Below are 15528 nucleotides of genomic sequence, written 5' to 3' on the forward strand. Positions count from 1 at the left end.
TTGCAAATTTGTTTGAGTTGTTGAAGAGCCGCTTTAATGTCTTTATTTGTCTGTTTTCAGTTTACTTAACTCAGTAGTGGGCTTGTTTACTGATCTCAGCAAGGGGCTTATTTGAAACTATATCCAGGAATGTGATGGCTGTGACCTCTGAGAATCTGAAGGCATGTTATGCCAGCTGCTCTCTGGGGTTGGGGCACATTCTCAGTATCAGTAGGAGGAGGTGTATCTCAGATCTTCCTCGAAGCCTGAGTTACTGCCCCTCCCCCCTACTTCCTGCTGTTGGCTGTATCTTTCATGCTGATTGGAGCTGGAGAGCTTTTTGGAGGTGGAACATCCAGAACCACTTTATGCTTGTGCTGTATAGAGGGATCATCCCCTCCCCCAGCAATGGCCACCTCCACCCTGGAGAATGAGTCAGCTTCTCAGGTCAGCTCAAGCAATACTCTCCCTGTCACCATCTGTTTTGCTCTCCCCACTTTCCTCGTGGAAGACAAGCCAGTCCTCTCAGATCTCCTTGCCCCCAGAGCCCCAGGCAAGTGGCTGTGAGTGATATTTTCTGCTCTGTCCCTTTAAGGTACCCCCGCCACTTCCCACATAAAGAACATTCACTCTTCTCCTCACTCAATGCTTTCCATCTGTCTGCTGCAGTCTCTGGATTACAGTCTTCAGTTCTGAGATTGAGGGCCCCTGTCTCTCAGGGTCTCTCTCCTTGTAATGAGACCCCTTCTGGACTCTCAGCCTCAGGCTCCCCTCACTTCTGAGAGCAGGGAAGCCCCCACCATGCTCCCCCACTCCCTACCAGGATCAGTGTGGATTCTTCTGTGCTCCTTGGTTTTTGAGACCTATTCTTTTAGTCTAAAGTTGGTTTTTCATGGTGATTGTTCCTAAATTAATTTTTAATCCAGTTTGGTGGTGTGAGCTGGCAGTCTGTGCATCTGCCTACTCCACTGCCATGTTGGAAAAATCTATTAAAATTTTAAAAATATATTGAAAGCCCCCAATCTAAAAATTTAAAGCCTGTTGAGATTTGAAAATTATTTGCAATATATTCAATACAAGATTAATACCATTACATACAAAGGGCTCTTACAAATTGATAAAGAAAACATGAATAGTAAAATAGGGAATTAGGCAAAGATTAATACTTATCACAGAAAAGTACAAATAGTCATTAAGGTTTTTTTGTTTGTTTGTTTGTTTTTACTAAATACTTCAATGTGAAGTTTTTTATAGATTAATAAATATTTTTATTTATTATAAAAATGTTAACTTTTTAATGGTTCTAACAAAATAACATAACATTTACTTTTGATTGAAGTGTGGTTTGAAAAAACCTTGGTGGAGCACAGTTTAATAATTTAAAAGTATATACTTATTCACCATGAAATTCTACTTTAAAAATTTTTAAGAGAACCAGAAAAGTGTTCAGGTGGTTTTAGAGAAAGAATAGAAAACAGTGGTTTTTATTTGAAACCTATGGAAAAATGGCTTACTTATAAAATGCTTTTGTTCTTTTCCAAATTACTCCAAATTCTGCATTGGTAAGATTTTGAGAAGACATACTTCAAAGTCAAATCAATGATATACAAATATACAAATATACCAAGAGTGGGGCATCTTGAGTGAAGCCCTGTGTAGATGGGAACCCACTGACAAAGGCAGTCTGCTATGGAGCAGGTTGACTCTTGACTGACCCTGTAATTAGGTGCTTAAATGGGTTAGTGTTGTGAGACACTTATTTTTCACTTAGGAGACAGTTTTTTAAGTGAATTTCCCTGGTCACACAGAGGTTAGCAATGGGTTTGTGGAGATGTGCAGAATTAACACCCAAGGGCTAAATCCCAAATTACCGTAAACAAACATATACTTAATAATAGCTTTTAAAAATGCCCTGACTTTTATTTGTTATTTTCCCAAAAGACCTGGGATAACATCTTTTGGCCATTATATTTCAGTACTGAATGTAATCAGTGCATTTACCCTCAATGGTTATGTAACTCAGCTCAGCTAGCACTTTTGCACTCAATGAAGTCTCTTACAAAAACCTCATATTTTTTGAAATTTCAGCAGAACAAATTCTTGATTGTGTAACGCACTGAGATTGAGATAAGCTAGCTTTTTAGAGACTATAATCAACAAAAATAAGTATCCTTATATATACATACGATGATGACAAAAGGTAAATTGAAAAAAAAAGTGTCATGAAACATCCAAGAAAAGCAAGATTACAACTGGAAAGGGAGATTAGAGAAGGTTTATGAGGTTTAAGTCTCTCGGGAAAATGAGCTTTCTTTAGGGGTAGAATTTCTGTTGATGGGTGTTAGGGCATTCTCAATGTGAGAAGAGGCAGAAAAAGCAGAAAAGGCTGAAAGACCAAGACCAAAAGACGATCACAGCCGAGGAATCAGGCAGTAGTGCCAAGCACAGATTGCAATTAGGAGAAGAGGTTGGGAAAGAATTCGAGTGAGAGGAACTTCACTGGAGGCTGCATGCTTCAGGGACTCTGTCTTGCCCACCACTGAGTCTTTCACAGATGGCTCAGCAAGCAGCTCATAGTAGGTGCTTAGTAAACATTTGATGGATAGATAGATGATTGAATGATTAATGAAATGTAAAGGCAAGGACTTGGTGTGGGAGGCACTGAAGAAAGAGAAACTAAGAAAAGAGGAAAAAGTGTTATTCAAATGTATGCCTGGTTCACTAGGAGAATGCCTCCAGGGATGACAGTAGACAGAACAGACTTGCTTAGGAACGAGACTGGTGCTGCACTATGGTTTAATAAGCATATTTTAAAGCACAGGTAATACCTTCTTGATATTTTAAACTTAGAATATTTGTCTGACTTTTCAGTATATTTCCCTGTGATTTGGTGAAAAGCATCGCCAAACAAAGAATGTGATGAGGAGAAACATAAAATCCTGATCACAAATCTAAAAGAACATTTGTGGTACCAGTGACTAAATGTCACTTTTCCTGACTTCTGGGACCATGTTTAAGGAAGGCTTTGCTATGTTGCAATGAAGTAGAAATGTCAGGGGTCCTTGTGTCACTTTTCTGTTTTAGGGTAACCCTCTGTTGTCTGAATGAAAGGAAAAGAAAGCCCTGTTAGATTAGAATTTAGACCTGAGAATCTCTGACTTTGCTGCGGCACTAAAGGCAGTGATAGATCTGCCTTTAGTTAGCCTTGTTGTGGTGCTGAACTTTTTCGATCTCACCCCTAAACAAAGACTTTGTCTAATGTTATAATAAGAGATTAGCCGCACATATCTTAAGAACTGTTCCTAGTTTTATGTTGGTCATGTGGAGACAGTGAGGCTGAAGCTTACTTTTGTTCACTTTTTCTCTTAGTGGAAAACAAACTGCTATTTTATGCATGTGATTTTCTGGTTGTGTAGAAGATTTAAAAATCTTTCATTAATTTTCTTAAGTATATACTATTTGTAATTGATTTGAGAAGTAACCAAAAGAATCAGACATGAATTCCACTTTCAAGTACCTCACACCAGAAGTTAAAAAATATAGTTTCTTTATTTTTTTTAATGTGTTTTTCTGAAGTTGGAAATGGGGAGGCAGTCAGACAGACACCCGCATGCGCCCGACCGGGATCCACTCAGCATGCCCACCAGGGGCGATGCTCTGCCCATCTGGGGTGTTGCTCTATTGCAACCAGGGCCATTCTGGCACCTGAGGCAGAGGCCATGGAGCCATCCTCAGTGCCCGGGTCAACTTTGCTCCAATGGAGCCTTGGCTGTGGGAGGGGAAGAGAGAGACAGAGAGGAAGGAGAGGGGGAGGGGTGGAGAAGCAGATGGGCGCTTCTCCTGTGTGCCCTGGCCAGGAATCGAACCTGGGACTCCTGCACGCCAGGCCAACGCTCTACCACTGAGACAACCGACAAGGGCAAAAAATATGGTTTCTTGATTAAAGTTGCTTCACTCCTGCCTGACCAGGCAGTGGCACCGTGAATGGAGCATCGGACTGGGATGCCGAGGACCAGATTCAAAATCCCAAGTCGCCGGCTTGAGCATGGGCTCATCCAGCTTAAGTGTGGGCTCATCCAGCTTGAGCATGCGTTCACCAGCTGAACTTGAGCTCCCTGGCTTAAGCCCAGGGTCATTGGCTTGAGTGTGGGATCATAGACATGACCCCATAGTTGCTGGTTTGAGCCCAAAGGTCACTGGCTTGAGCCCAAGGTCGCTGGTGTCACTCGGTCTGCTATAACCCCTCGGTCAAGGCACATATGAGAAAGCAATCAGTAAACAACTAAGGTGCTGCAACAAAGAACTGATGCTTCTCATCTTTTTCCCTTCCTGTCTGTCTGTCCCTATCTGTCCCTCTCTCTGTCACACACACAAAAAAGGAATATAATATTGATACATAGTACAGTATAGGTCCCCAAAACTACACTTAAGTACAAGAAACCAGATGCAAAAGTCCATATTGAATGGTTTACATATATTTAAAATGATGAATACGAAAGATGATTCCATTCTTTGAAAAATTTGAGTGGAGAATGTCATCTGAAGAAGAATCATAAGAATAGATTTGGAATCTTGCCTCAGCTATTCACCAAATGGATAGTTTTGAACAAGTTACTTCGCTGTTTCTCATTTTCCCTTCATTAAAGGGAAAAGGGTCAGATTAGATGATTTCTAAACTCTTGTCACTATACCATAACTAAATATTTAAAATATTTTTGCAGCTATTTCTATATGTTTCCTCACAAAGTATTTAAATATTTGTACTAGATATTATTGCACAAAGTTGCAAAGTAAGAAGACAGAGGTAGTTTTATATTTATTTATTTTTTTAAGTTGGAGGAGGGGAAATAGAGAGATAGACTCCCGCGTGTACTCCAACCAAGATCCACCTGGCAACTCTCCTCTGGGGTCCATGCTCAAATCCACCAAGCTATCCTCATTCAGCACCTGAGACCAAAGCTCGGACAAATCAAGCCACTGGCTGCAAGTGGGGAAGAGAGAGAGAAGGCAAGAGGGAGGGGGAGAGAAGCAGATGGTTGCTTCTCTTATGTGCCCTGACCAGGATTGAACCCAGGACACCAGAGAGAGAGATAGTTTTAAGCAAGAGTTTTGCTGTATGTATAGAATGGGGCAAAAGTGGGTTTACAGTTGTTCATATGGAAAATAATACAACTATTACTTAAGAATAAACTCTGTTTCTCATACTCACAGCTGTAAACACGCACTGTATTTTATGGTTGTGGTAGATTGGGCAGGTCAAATCCTTTACGACAAAGTCAGTGGGTTATCCACTATTTTTCAGAGAATATGTTGCTAGGGCATTTTTATCATTGAAGACAGGGGCTAAAACTAGTCTTGTTTAACTATTTTGTCTTTCTGAGTCAGAACAGGAAGAGGCACGAGCTGAACACAGTGGGATATAAGAAAAAAATGAATAGACTTTTTTTTTTTGTATATAAAGGTGTTAGACTTATACCTTCAGACCAATTACATTTTTTTCCCCAAATTTTGGGTCCTTTGGTTTCCCTTGTTATATGTATTTTGGTTTGTTGAAAGTTTGAATTTTGTATTGCTAACTTTAGTTTCCTGGTCAATTATTCTTCATCTTGTGGGGAGTAGAAGAATAACGTCTGCCCGCTGGCCATCTGGGATTCAACTTGCCAACTTTCTGACTCAGTAGCTTTTCCCAAAGTCTTTGTGCTCCAGACAAAGGGCTCATTTCTGTGTGCCCCTTTCTACTGTTCACCTGCTATTATAGCATTCACACATAGCTATGTCAGTACCACTTTGCACCCCAGCCTCACCACAGTTCAGAGGCTGGAATGGAAGGTTGTCCTTTCCTGCTACCCTCCAGCTCTCCAGATAAACATCACCTGCTTTCCAGATTGTAAACACCACTTTTTCAACCTGGAACCTCAGAGAGTGGGAGTAAAAGTGATATGCCACCAGGGAAAATACCAGCACGTTTTGTTGTTGTTGTTGTTGTTGTGGTGTGTGTGTGTGTGTGTGTGTGTTTAGTGAGAGGAGGGGAGGCAGAGAGAGACTCCTGCATGTGCCCCGACCAGGACCCACCTGGCAAATATACTAGGGGTTGATGCTCTGCTCATCTGGGGTCCTTGCTGCATTGCAAACAAAGCCACTTTTTAGTACTTGAGGCAGAGGCCATGGAGCCATCCTCAGTGCCTGGGGCCAACTCGCTCTAATCAAGCTTTGGCTGCAGAAGAGGAGGAGAAGAGAGAGAGAGGGAAGCGAGAGGTGGAGGGGTGGAGAAGCAGATTGGTGCATCTTCTGTGTGCCCTGATCGGGAATCGAACCTAGGACATCCACACGTCAGGCTGATACTCTACCACTGAGCCAACCAAGAATTAATATTATAAGCATTTATTGTTATTCTTTGTTAATTATGTTAAAATAATGGTAGATACTCTTTTTAAAGGCCTTTGATAACATGACTTTAACAATATACTTACTATTTTTAAAAGAAAAAATTCAATAATAACAGGCTAGAATGATGATATTTAATCATTTTAGTATATTAAAATATAACAATGGTTTATGCTTATAGAATTATTTCCAAATGGGAAATAATTTTTCAGTATGTTAAATTACTTCGGAATATTATTTATGACTTGAAAAGAATATAAAATATCCAGTTATTCTTGAGGCTTAACATGACTGAATTTCAGGACAGATTTGTTTACAACAGTGCAATGGGCCTATTGTGTCTCTACAGATCACAAAATGAGAAGATTAAACCTGGTCAGGCAATGTGTCATATTTCTAGAATTGTTGTATGGTTTTCATTGGCCCAATAATTGAGGAGGTCTAGACGCTCTGGCCACAGAAGATTATAGCTTTGGGGAAGTAGAAGTGTATAAGAGAACTAAATGCATGGTTTATACATTATTTTATATGTATTAAACGTTACATGATAAAATAATGTAAAAAACTCTTTTTACTAAATTAATAGGTAGTGAATAGTATTACTATCTTAATTTTATTTCTTGGTTACTACTAGTTGTAAATATTTTTCATTTTTAATTTGAATGTTATTCTTTTTGAATTGCTATTGATGTTATTTACCTACTTTTCAGTCTGTGTACTTTTTTTATCTTTTATTTGCAAAAATTACTTATTAATAATTATACTAACCCTTATACTATCTTATTGGTAAAATAAAAGTAAATTTTAAGTTTATCCCCATTTTGGTTTTTATCTTTAAAAAATTTTAATGGTTTGTTTTTAAAAAAATTTTTATGATTATAAAATAGATATCATCACTACAAAAAAAATCCGAAAATTTCTGCAATAGGATAAAAAGTATAAAATTCCTCTTATTCACCTGACCAGGCAGTGGCGCAGTGGATAGAGCACCGGACTGGGACGCAGAGGACCCAGGTTCGAAAACCTGAGGTTACCAGCTTGAGTGTGGGCTCATTTGGTTTGAGCAATTGAGCCCAAGGTCGCTGGTTTGAACAAGGGGTCACTTGGTCTGCTGTAGCCTCCTGGTCAAGGCACATATGAGAAAGCAATCAATTAACAACTAAAGTGCCTCAGCGAAGAATTGATGCTTCTTATCTCTCTCCCTTCCTGTCAGTCCCTGTCTGTCCCGCTCTCTGATCTCTCTTTGTCTCTGTCACACACAAAAAAATAATAATAATAATAAATCCTCTTGTTCTAATTAACCCTTTGAGTAATGAGTTTTTTCATATTCGTTGACCCCCTGGAGTGAGTTTTTTTTTCAAAAAATGAAATCATGGGCCCTGGCCAGTTGGCTCAGTGGTAGAGCGTTGGCCTGGCATGCAGAAGTCCCGGGTTCGATTCCCGGCCAGGGCACACAGGAGAAGCGCCCATCTGCTTCTCCACCCCTCCCCCTCTCCTTCCTCTCTGTCTCTCTCTCTTCCCCTCCCACAGCCGAGGCTCCATTGGAGCAAAGATGGCCCGGGCGCTGGGGATGGCTCCTTGGCCTCTGCCCCAGGCGCTGGAGTGGCTCTGGTTGTAACAGAGCGACTCCCCGGAGGGGCAGAGCATCACCCCCTGGTGGGCCGGGTGGATCCTGGTCGGGCGCATGCGGGAGTCTATCTGACTGTCTCTCCCCATTTCCAGCTTCAGAAAAATACAAAAAAAAAAAAAAAAAATGAAATCATGTTTGTTTGCTAACCAATTTATGGAAATAAGAAGAACATACATTTGCCTTTTTTAAAAGTTGCCTTACACATTTTTAAAATAAAATTTTTTTTTATCTGTATGGTCAGGAGGCATGAGGAAGTACATGAACGATCATATTACTCAAAGGGTTAATTGTTGTTAATATTAATATTTATATCCTTCATAAATATGATGTATATATTATATATAAATGTATATATGTTACTATGTAAAAATGTCTAAACATTTATACACACATGGTTTTATTAAAAGGGGATTATTTTTATAACTTATAGAATACATTTTTTCACAAATATAGTTTTATAACATTATTTCAAAATATTTGAATAGTATCCCATTATATACATATGGTAATCATTCATTCAACAAATATTTATTGAGCCCTTAATAATATTGTATAGAAGTCTTTTTTTATAGGCACTGGAAGCAAAGCAATATACAAAACTCCTGTAAAGGTGGGCTTTGAATGTTTTGGAGAAAATATGCAATAAACAAATATTTTGTATAATATGTGTATTAAGAAGAAAAAAAGTATAGAAGAGGATAGATAGGTTGGCAGGAGGCCTTATAATTTAGGAAAGCTTTATAATTGAGCAGGAACCTAACTGAAGTATAGGAGTCCACCATGCCAATAATAAGGGCAAATTCATTTTAGGAAGAGAAATAACAAATGCAGGTCCACAAGATGAGCTTTTAAAAATATAAAAGCAGCCTGACCAGGCATGGCGCAGTGGATAGAGCATTGGACTGGGATGTGGAGGACCCAGGTTCGAGACCCCGACATTGCCAGCTTGAGTGCGGGCTTATCTGGCTTGAGCAAAAAGCTCACCAGCTTGGACCCAAGGTCGCTGGCTCAAGCAAGGGGTTACTCGGTCTGCTGTAGCCCCACGGTCAAGGCACATATGAGAAAGCAATCAATGAACAACTAAGGCGTTGCAAGGTAAAACTGATGATTGAGGCTTCTCATCTCTCTCTGTTCCTGTCTGTCTATCCCTCTCTCTGTCCCAGTAAAAAATTAAAAATATTAAAAATAAAAGGATGAAAAATATAAAAGCAATTTGATTTGGTTAACATTTAGGTTACTTCCAATTTTTAAAATTTTAAACAAAATTTTAAATAATTTTAGAGAGACTTTCTAAATTTTTGCAAGTATACTAACTGCTCTTCTCCTTAATTTTCAAACCTACTTTTTCCCTTGGGTGTCTCCATGGCTATGTTGATAGGAAGATGTGAACATATATATAAAAGAATGTGTCAATTTGGTACCATATTATTCCATAGGTTCTAATTTATATTTTTAGAGGAAAAGAAAAGTTTTAAAAACAAAAAATGTTTAAATATATTAGAATATATAATTTTTAATTTAGAGGGGAATTTTTTTTCACATATATGAGATTTATTTCATATTTTCCACCAACTTTGCCATTTGACCCATTATAACATTTATCAACTTTCTGAGATGAAGTGGCAGATATCTATAATACAAGCAGCTTTGGTGAAGATTTAAAAATATAATGGAAATTGGACTCTGATGATTTATAGAAATGAAAAAAGTAGGATAAATTCCTAATGCAAATTTTTAGTTGGGACTATTTATAGTTAAGAAAAAAATTGAAATGCCTTGTCTTTACTTGTACTGCTATTAAATACTTATGCCATTTTACTATCATGAGACCTTGAATAAAATCACTTAAAAATAAGGACTTTGAAACATAGACACATAAAGGTTTTTTTGTTTGTTTTTTTAAATCTCCTTTAGGTTGCTGATGACAAGCCGTTCTCAGGTCCTTTTAATGTCTTGCCTGTGAAGACAAAATGGAGTAACATTGGCTTTCATATTCTTCTATTTGACTTGGAAAACCTTCTTGAACTTCTGCTGTCGACTTCAACCCGTGATAGTGACCCTTCTAATTCATTCAGTGGTAGTGAGATCCTGAGAAGAGCCAGAAGTACAGTAGAGAAGAAAACATTGACACTAAAAAGAAATAAAACTGCCTGTGGTCCTCTCTCAGCAGAGGCGCAAGCCAAGCCTGCTAGTGAAACCCCAGCCCAAGGAGATAATTCCATCGCAGTTTTAGAAGAAAATGATGGCATTAAAAGGCAGAAGAAAATGAAGAGCTCCAAAAAGACACACCCAAAGCCATCAAGAAAATTTGATGCCAACCTCATAATAGATGCAGCCAAATTGCTTCTATCTTGCCTTTTGCCATGGGGAGTGGATAAAGAATTCGATAATCTCTGTATTAAGCATCTCAATATTTTAAAGCTGCAGGGCCCTGTTTCTTTAGGACTTGCTTCAAATGAAGAGCACTTTTCATTGATGCTGCCTGGCTGGAATTTAGACAATGCTGAAATGAAAAAAGACTGTTCAACAGTAAATCTGTTTTCCAGAAAAGTTTTGGACTTGTCAAATAAATACATATCCACTCTTCCAAATGAGGCTGGGATGGCAAGAGGGCTGGAAAATAATTGTGATTCTTTGCATGAGTCAAACACTATAGCTTATTTATTAAGAAGACTATTTTTAGTTAACAAATTCGTTAACATGCCTGTAGAATTGGCAAGTGGAATTGATAGGTAAGGCATGCCTAAACGTTATGACTATTCTTATTTGAGACATTTAAAAAAATATTATTTGCTATATTTAACTCTCTAGCTTCTTTCCTCTCTTTCCTTCCTTCACATGAAGAATAAATGTGCAGCAACCTTTAGCTCCAAACACATTTTAGAAACTCTTTCTTTTAATTTTTGATATCTGAGGATAATTTGGGCAATAAATCGATGTTTTAAAATTATTCATTCAACAAATATCCATTGCTCTCATAATATGTGCCAGAAAAATCAAAGTTCTGGACACTGAATGATTCAATAGACAGATAGATAGATGATGTTAGATAGATAGATAGGTATATAGATAGATAAATAGATATACAGATAGATGCACACATACATAGCTACATACATACACACATACATACATGTATGCATACACCTTGAAATCCATTGTAGTTACTGTGAATTAAATATGAACAAAGAACATTTAAGTAAATGCTTATGATGATATATTTTATATATCATAAGGAAAGGAAAAGTTTAAGAATTTCATTCCTCATATCCCACCATTTAATTTATACTTTGGAATATTAAAATAAAAAAACCATCAATAATTTATAGAAAGTACAGTTTAATAATGATAACTATTATTTTTGAGTGTTTAATATCTACTGTTAACCATGTAAACCCTTTACATACATGATTTCATTTAATATATATAGCAAAGCTGGGTTAGAGGTCCTATTATCTTGCTCATTATATATGTGAGGCTATTAAGGCTTATGGAGAGAAGATACCAACCCCAAGATGAAGTCAGCTTCTTAGAGTCTGATTCAAGGCTGAACACCATTGTCTAATTCTAGAGCCTGATTAATTACTAACCATGACTCTGAGTGTTTACCCTTTCCCACTGCTAAATTTCACTGTAGTTTTTCATGGCCTGACATTAGAAGATTTAATTCAATTCACCAACTACTCACAGAAAATGTCCTAAGCACTAGCCTACAGGAAAAATATAAATACATTTCTCCTTTGAATATGAGCTTATTTAAATGATAAAGATAATGCACATGAAACACAAAAAAATATAGAAGTAAGGTAAAGAAATTAGGGAAAACATTTATAGTATAAATATTATAGGTGATCAGTGTAAAAAGAGTAATTAGTGCAACATGAAACATCTAGAAAGCCTTTACAAAAGAGATATTATTTAAACTACCCAATACATGGTGGTAAATGGTCCTTGACATTTCTGGTCTTTGATAAGAGCTCAATTCCATACATACCTATGCCAGGCACTGTCACAAAGTTCCCGCCCTCGGTGAACCTGCAGTCTGGTAGCATGGCAAGTCCATGTGGATTCCGTAGGATTCCGTGTTGTGCTTCCTTCTGTTATAATGTTTCTGTGTTACTGGGTTTTTCATTTTCTGTGTGTGACCTTAAAACTGAGAAAATAGACTGGAAAATTTTAGTACTTTATTATCCTCTATTTTCTTCTATTTATTTGATTTTTTTTTTAATTTCATATAGGCTTCTTTTACTTTCTTTTCTATTACTAAGAAAATTACATACCTAAAGTATGGTTTAAAAAAAATACAGTCATCCTAGAGCCTGAAAACCCTGACATGAATCCTGATTTTATTGTTTATGTAGCTATGTGGCTTTGGACTAGTCACTTGATGCTTTAGACGTTTCTTTCCTCATTTACAAAGTCAGGTAAGTGGGATAGGTGATCATTAAGATGTCTTCAAATCCTTTTTTTTTTCTTTTTTTCTTTTTTTTTTTTTTTTTTTGTATTTTTCTGAAGCTGGAAACGGGAAGGCAGTCAGACAGACTCCCGTATGTGCCTGACCGGGATCCACCTAGTATGCCCACCAGGGGGCGATGCTCTGCCCATCTGGGGTGCTGCTCTGTTGCGACCAGAGCCACTCTAGCGCCTGAAGCAGAGGCCACAGAGCCATCCTCAGTGCCCGGGCAAACTTTGTTACAATGAAGCCTTGGCTGCGGGAGGGGAAGAGAGAGACAGAGAGGAAGGAGAGGGGGAGGGGTGGAGAAGCAGATGGGTGCTTCTCCCGTGTGCCCTGGCCGGGAATCGAACCTGGGACTTCCTCACGCCAGGCTGACGCTCTACCACTGAGCCAACCGGCCAGGGCCAAGATGTCTTCAAATTCTTAAAAACTGGGGCTGCTAACAAATTATATTCATTTGCCTAATTGTGATCCCACAGCAGGTCAGCAGGTGAGGGACTTAGTTATTGTTTGCCAGAGGTGTTTATTCTGAGTTTGGTCTTGATTATGAAATAGTGAAACACAGGTATGTCTTGAGCACTCTAAGGGAGGTGAAACGCTTTCACCATGCCTTCTCATTTAAATGGCCTCAAAATCATTACTACATCTTAGTTAATTCTTTACAGAATTATTCATTAATACAAACATTGTTAACAGCAAATCACATGAGACTGCATGTCCCTTCTCAGAAAATCAAAATAATGTGTATTAGATTTGTCACCTCAAATTCTTCCAACAGATTTGACCATTTCACTAACATTTTACTGTGGTTATGAATGAAGGTTGAGAAACCCTTCTCTGCTTAACAGTTGTGTTCATGATGTCACTGAATATTAAGAAAAGAGCTGTCTGCCTCTGAGAACATGCTTGGACAGTCTCTGAAAGTGGCCACGCAGTCCCTGGATTAGAGGAAAGCCTGCCTGCAGCAGCTCCTGATGGCACCTGGGGAGAATTCTTCGGCAGATGTCAATGTATTAGGATTCAAAAATATATTGCATTAGCCACAAATTGCATGACCTAAAGTAGCAAGGCCCCTGCTGTAAAAGTGAGTCCAAGAGAATATGGGTAAACTAAAATTCACAACTTAATTAGGACTAAAGTTTTAGGGGAGAATAAGATTCATCAAAGAGGTTCATATGAAAGACATTGCTTAAAATAATGTGTTCACTTCCCAAATTTGTTAAAGTGGTCATGCGTTCATATCTTCAATTTATTTTTCAAGATATTCTTCATACACCTTCAAAATTATTCTTTAAAAATTTTTTAAACAGCTCTTTCAAAATGGAATCTGTGCATAACAAAGTGAAAGATCCTGGGAATGATATTTTGCATTTTTCAAGCTTCTACAGTTACTTACGAAGTGGTAAGATGTTAAAAATACAGTGTTTCTTTCTTTCCTTTTTTTTTTTTTTTTTTTTTTTACTTCTATGATATAAAATAACTGGTATTTCTGTAACTGGATTGCACTCTACAGTTTGGAATGAGCAATGTGTCTAATTATTGTTTGACTTAGTCTGAATTTCAATGGTTATATTTTTTGTATTCTGCCAATATGGAAACATAGATGAAAACTTTTATTAAGTAATATCTTATAAGACATGTAATATGATGATTTCATCAAATGTTCTTGAAATGCCTGGTAGTCTGCAACTTTCTGAAAGTAGTCTGAGATATTTGTATGTTAAATGAAGGTCTTATGTGATTTATGGGGAAGTTTATTGCATAGGTACCTGTATTACCAAATAAGTAATTATTACATGAAAGAATTTTAGAGCTATTTTGGGAGTCATATAATGGTTCTTGAAATCTTCTGGATGTTCAGATACCTCCTCAAATCTTTGACATCTTAGTAAGTAGCAATTCTAGCCTTCCAGGTGTTAAGACCAAAACTTTGGTGTTTTTGACATTTTCCTCTCTCTCGTACCAAGATCTAATCTCCTAGTGGTCATGTTGGTTCTACCTTCAGAATATATCCCAGATTTTGACTCTTTCTCTCCACTACAGAACCACCCTTCTTGACCCTTAATCACCTGTTGGACTTGATAACTACAGGAACCTCCTAACCATTCATCTGCTCCTATTTTTGGTTCCTACACTTTATTCCCAATCAAGAAACCAGAATTTTCTATTCAAAACTAAGTTAGAACTTCATGCTTTGACTTCAAAACCTTTTGGTGGCTTCTTTGTCACTCTCAATAAAAGCCACAGTATGTAGGGTAGCTCACAAGCCACTAGATGACCCGGCTTTTCTACCTACATCATTGCGCACACACGCCCATTTGACCTTACCTCTCTGTGCTTATTTTCTGCTTCCGATGGTCCAGCTACCTTGGCCTTTTTACTGTCACCCCTACGTTTCAGGCAGATCTTTGGGCCTTTGCACTGGCTGTTTCCTCTGCCCGGAATTCTCTTTCCCCAGATTCCACAGCGTTCAGCCTGCTGCCCCTTATTTTCACTCCACATCCTTCAAGTCTTGCTCAAATGCCATTTCATCAATGAAGGTGCCCTCCCTTCTCCCAGCACAACCTATCCCTTGCCCTGTTTTACTGTTTTCCACAATCTTTTTCACCATCTGACATACGTATATATACTTTTTGCTTTTTATTTACCATCTACCTCCTGCTAGTAAAATATGTCTTATAGATTTTATTTCTTTCTATGACCGTTTTATGCATTGCTATATTTCCAGTTCCTAGATCAATGCCTGCAAAGAACTAAGCAAATATTTTTGAATTAATAGTTGAATAGTAAAAAGAACAGTTATTATGGAGATAGCTAAAGTTTATAGATCCAGTTCGGCCAGTTACTGCTTATATAACTTTGGGCATGGCTTTTACTTCTTTAAGGACTATATTTATGCATTTGTAAAATAGGAATAATATTCCAGACTTGATGTGCATATTGCCTCCAAAGTTGTGTATTATATTACTGATACATTGGAATGACCTGAATGACATTGCATAGGGGCCCTCACAGTGCTACTGAAAAGAACAATTGGGATGTTTTAAAGTGGTATGTTCAAAGAATTATGCTAATAATT

The 15528-nt window shown here is 37.9% G+C and overlaps 1 protein-coding gene across 3 annotated transcripts in view; it reads left to right on the forward strand.

Moving 5' to 3' along the window:
* The window catches only part of WDR72 (WD repeat domain 72), a 239468-nt gene that overhangs the window by 134720 nt on the left and 89220 nt on the right, over positions 1-15528 (forward strand). For all 3 annotated transcript variants that reach the window (XM_066276258.1, XM_066276259.1, XM_066276257.1), the window contains exons 15-16: positions 9908-10725; positions 13760-13851. In XM_066276258.1, the coding sequence (XP_066132355.1) occupies positions 9908-10725; positions 13760-13851 (910 nt within the window). The remainder of the gene's footprint in view (positions 1-9907; positions 10726-13759; positions 13852-15528) is intronic.

This window comes from Saccopteryx bilineata, chromosome 4 (assembly GCF_036850765.1).
Source record: "Saccopteryx bilineata isolate mSacBil1 chromosome 4, mSacBil1_pri_phased_curated, whole genome shotgun sequence".
Taxonomy (NCBI): domain Eukaryota; kingdom Metazoa; phylum Chordata; class Mammalia; order Chiroptera; family Emballonuridae; genus Saccopteryx; species Saccopteryx bilineata.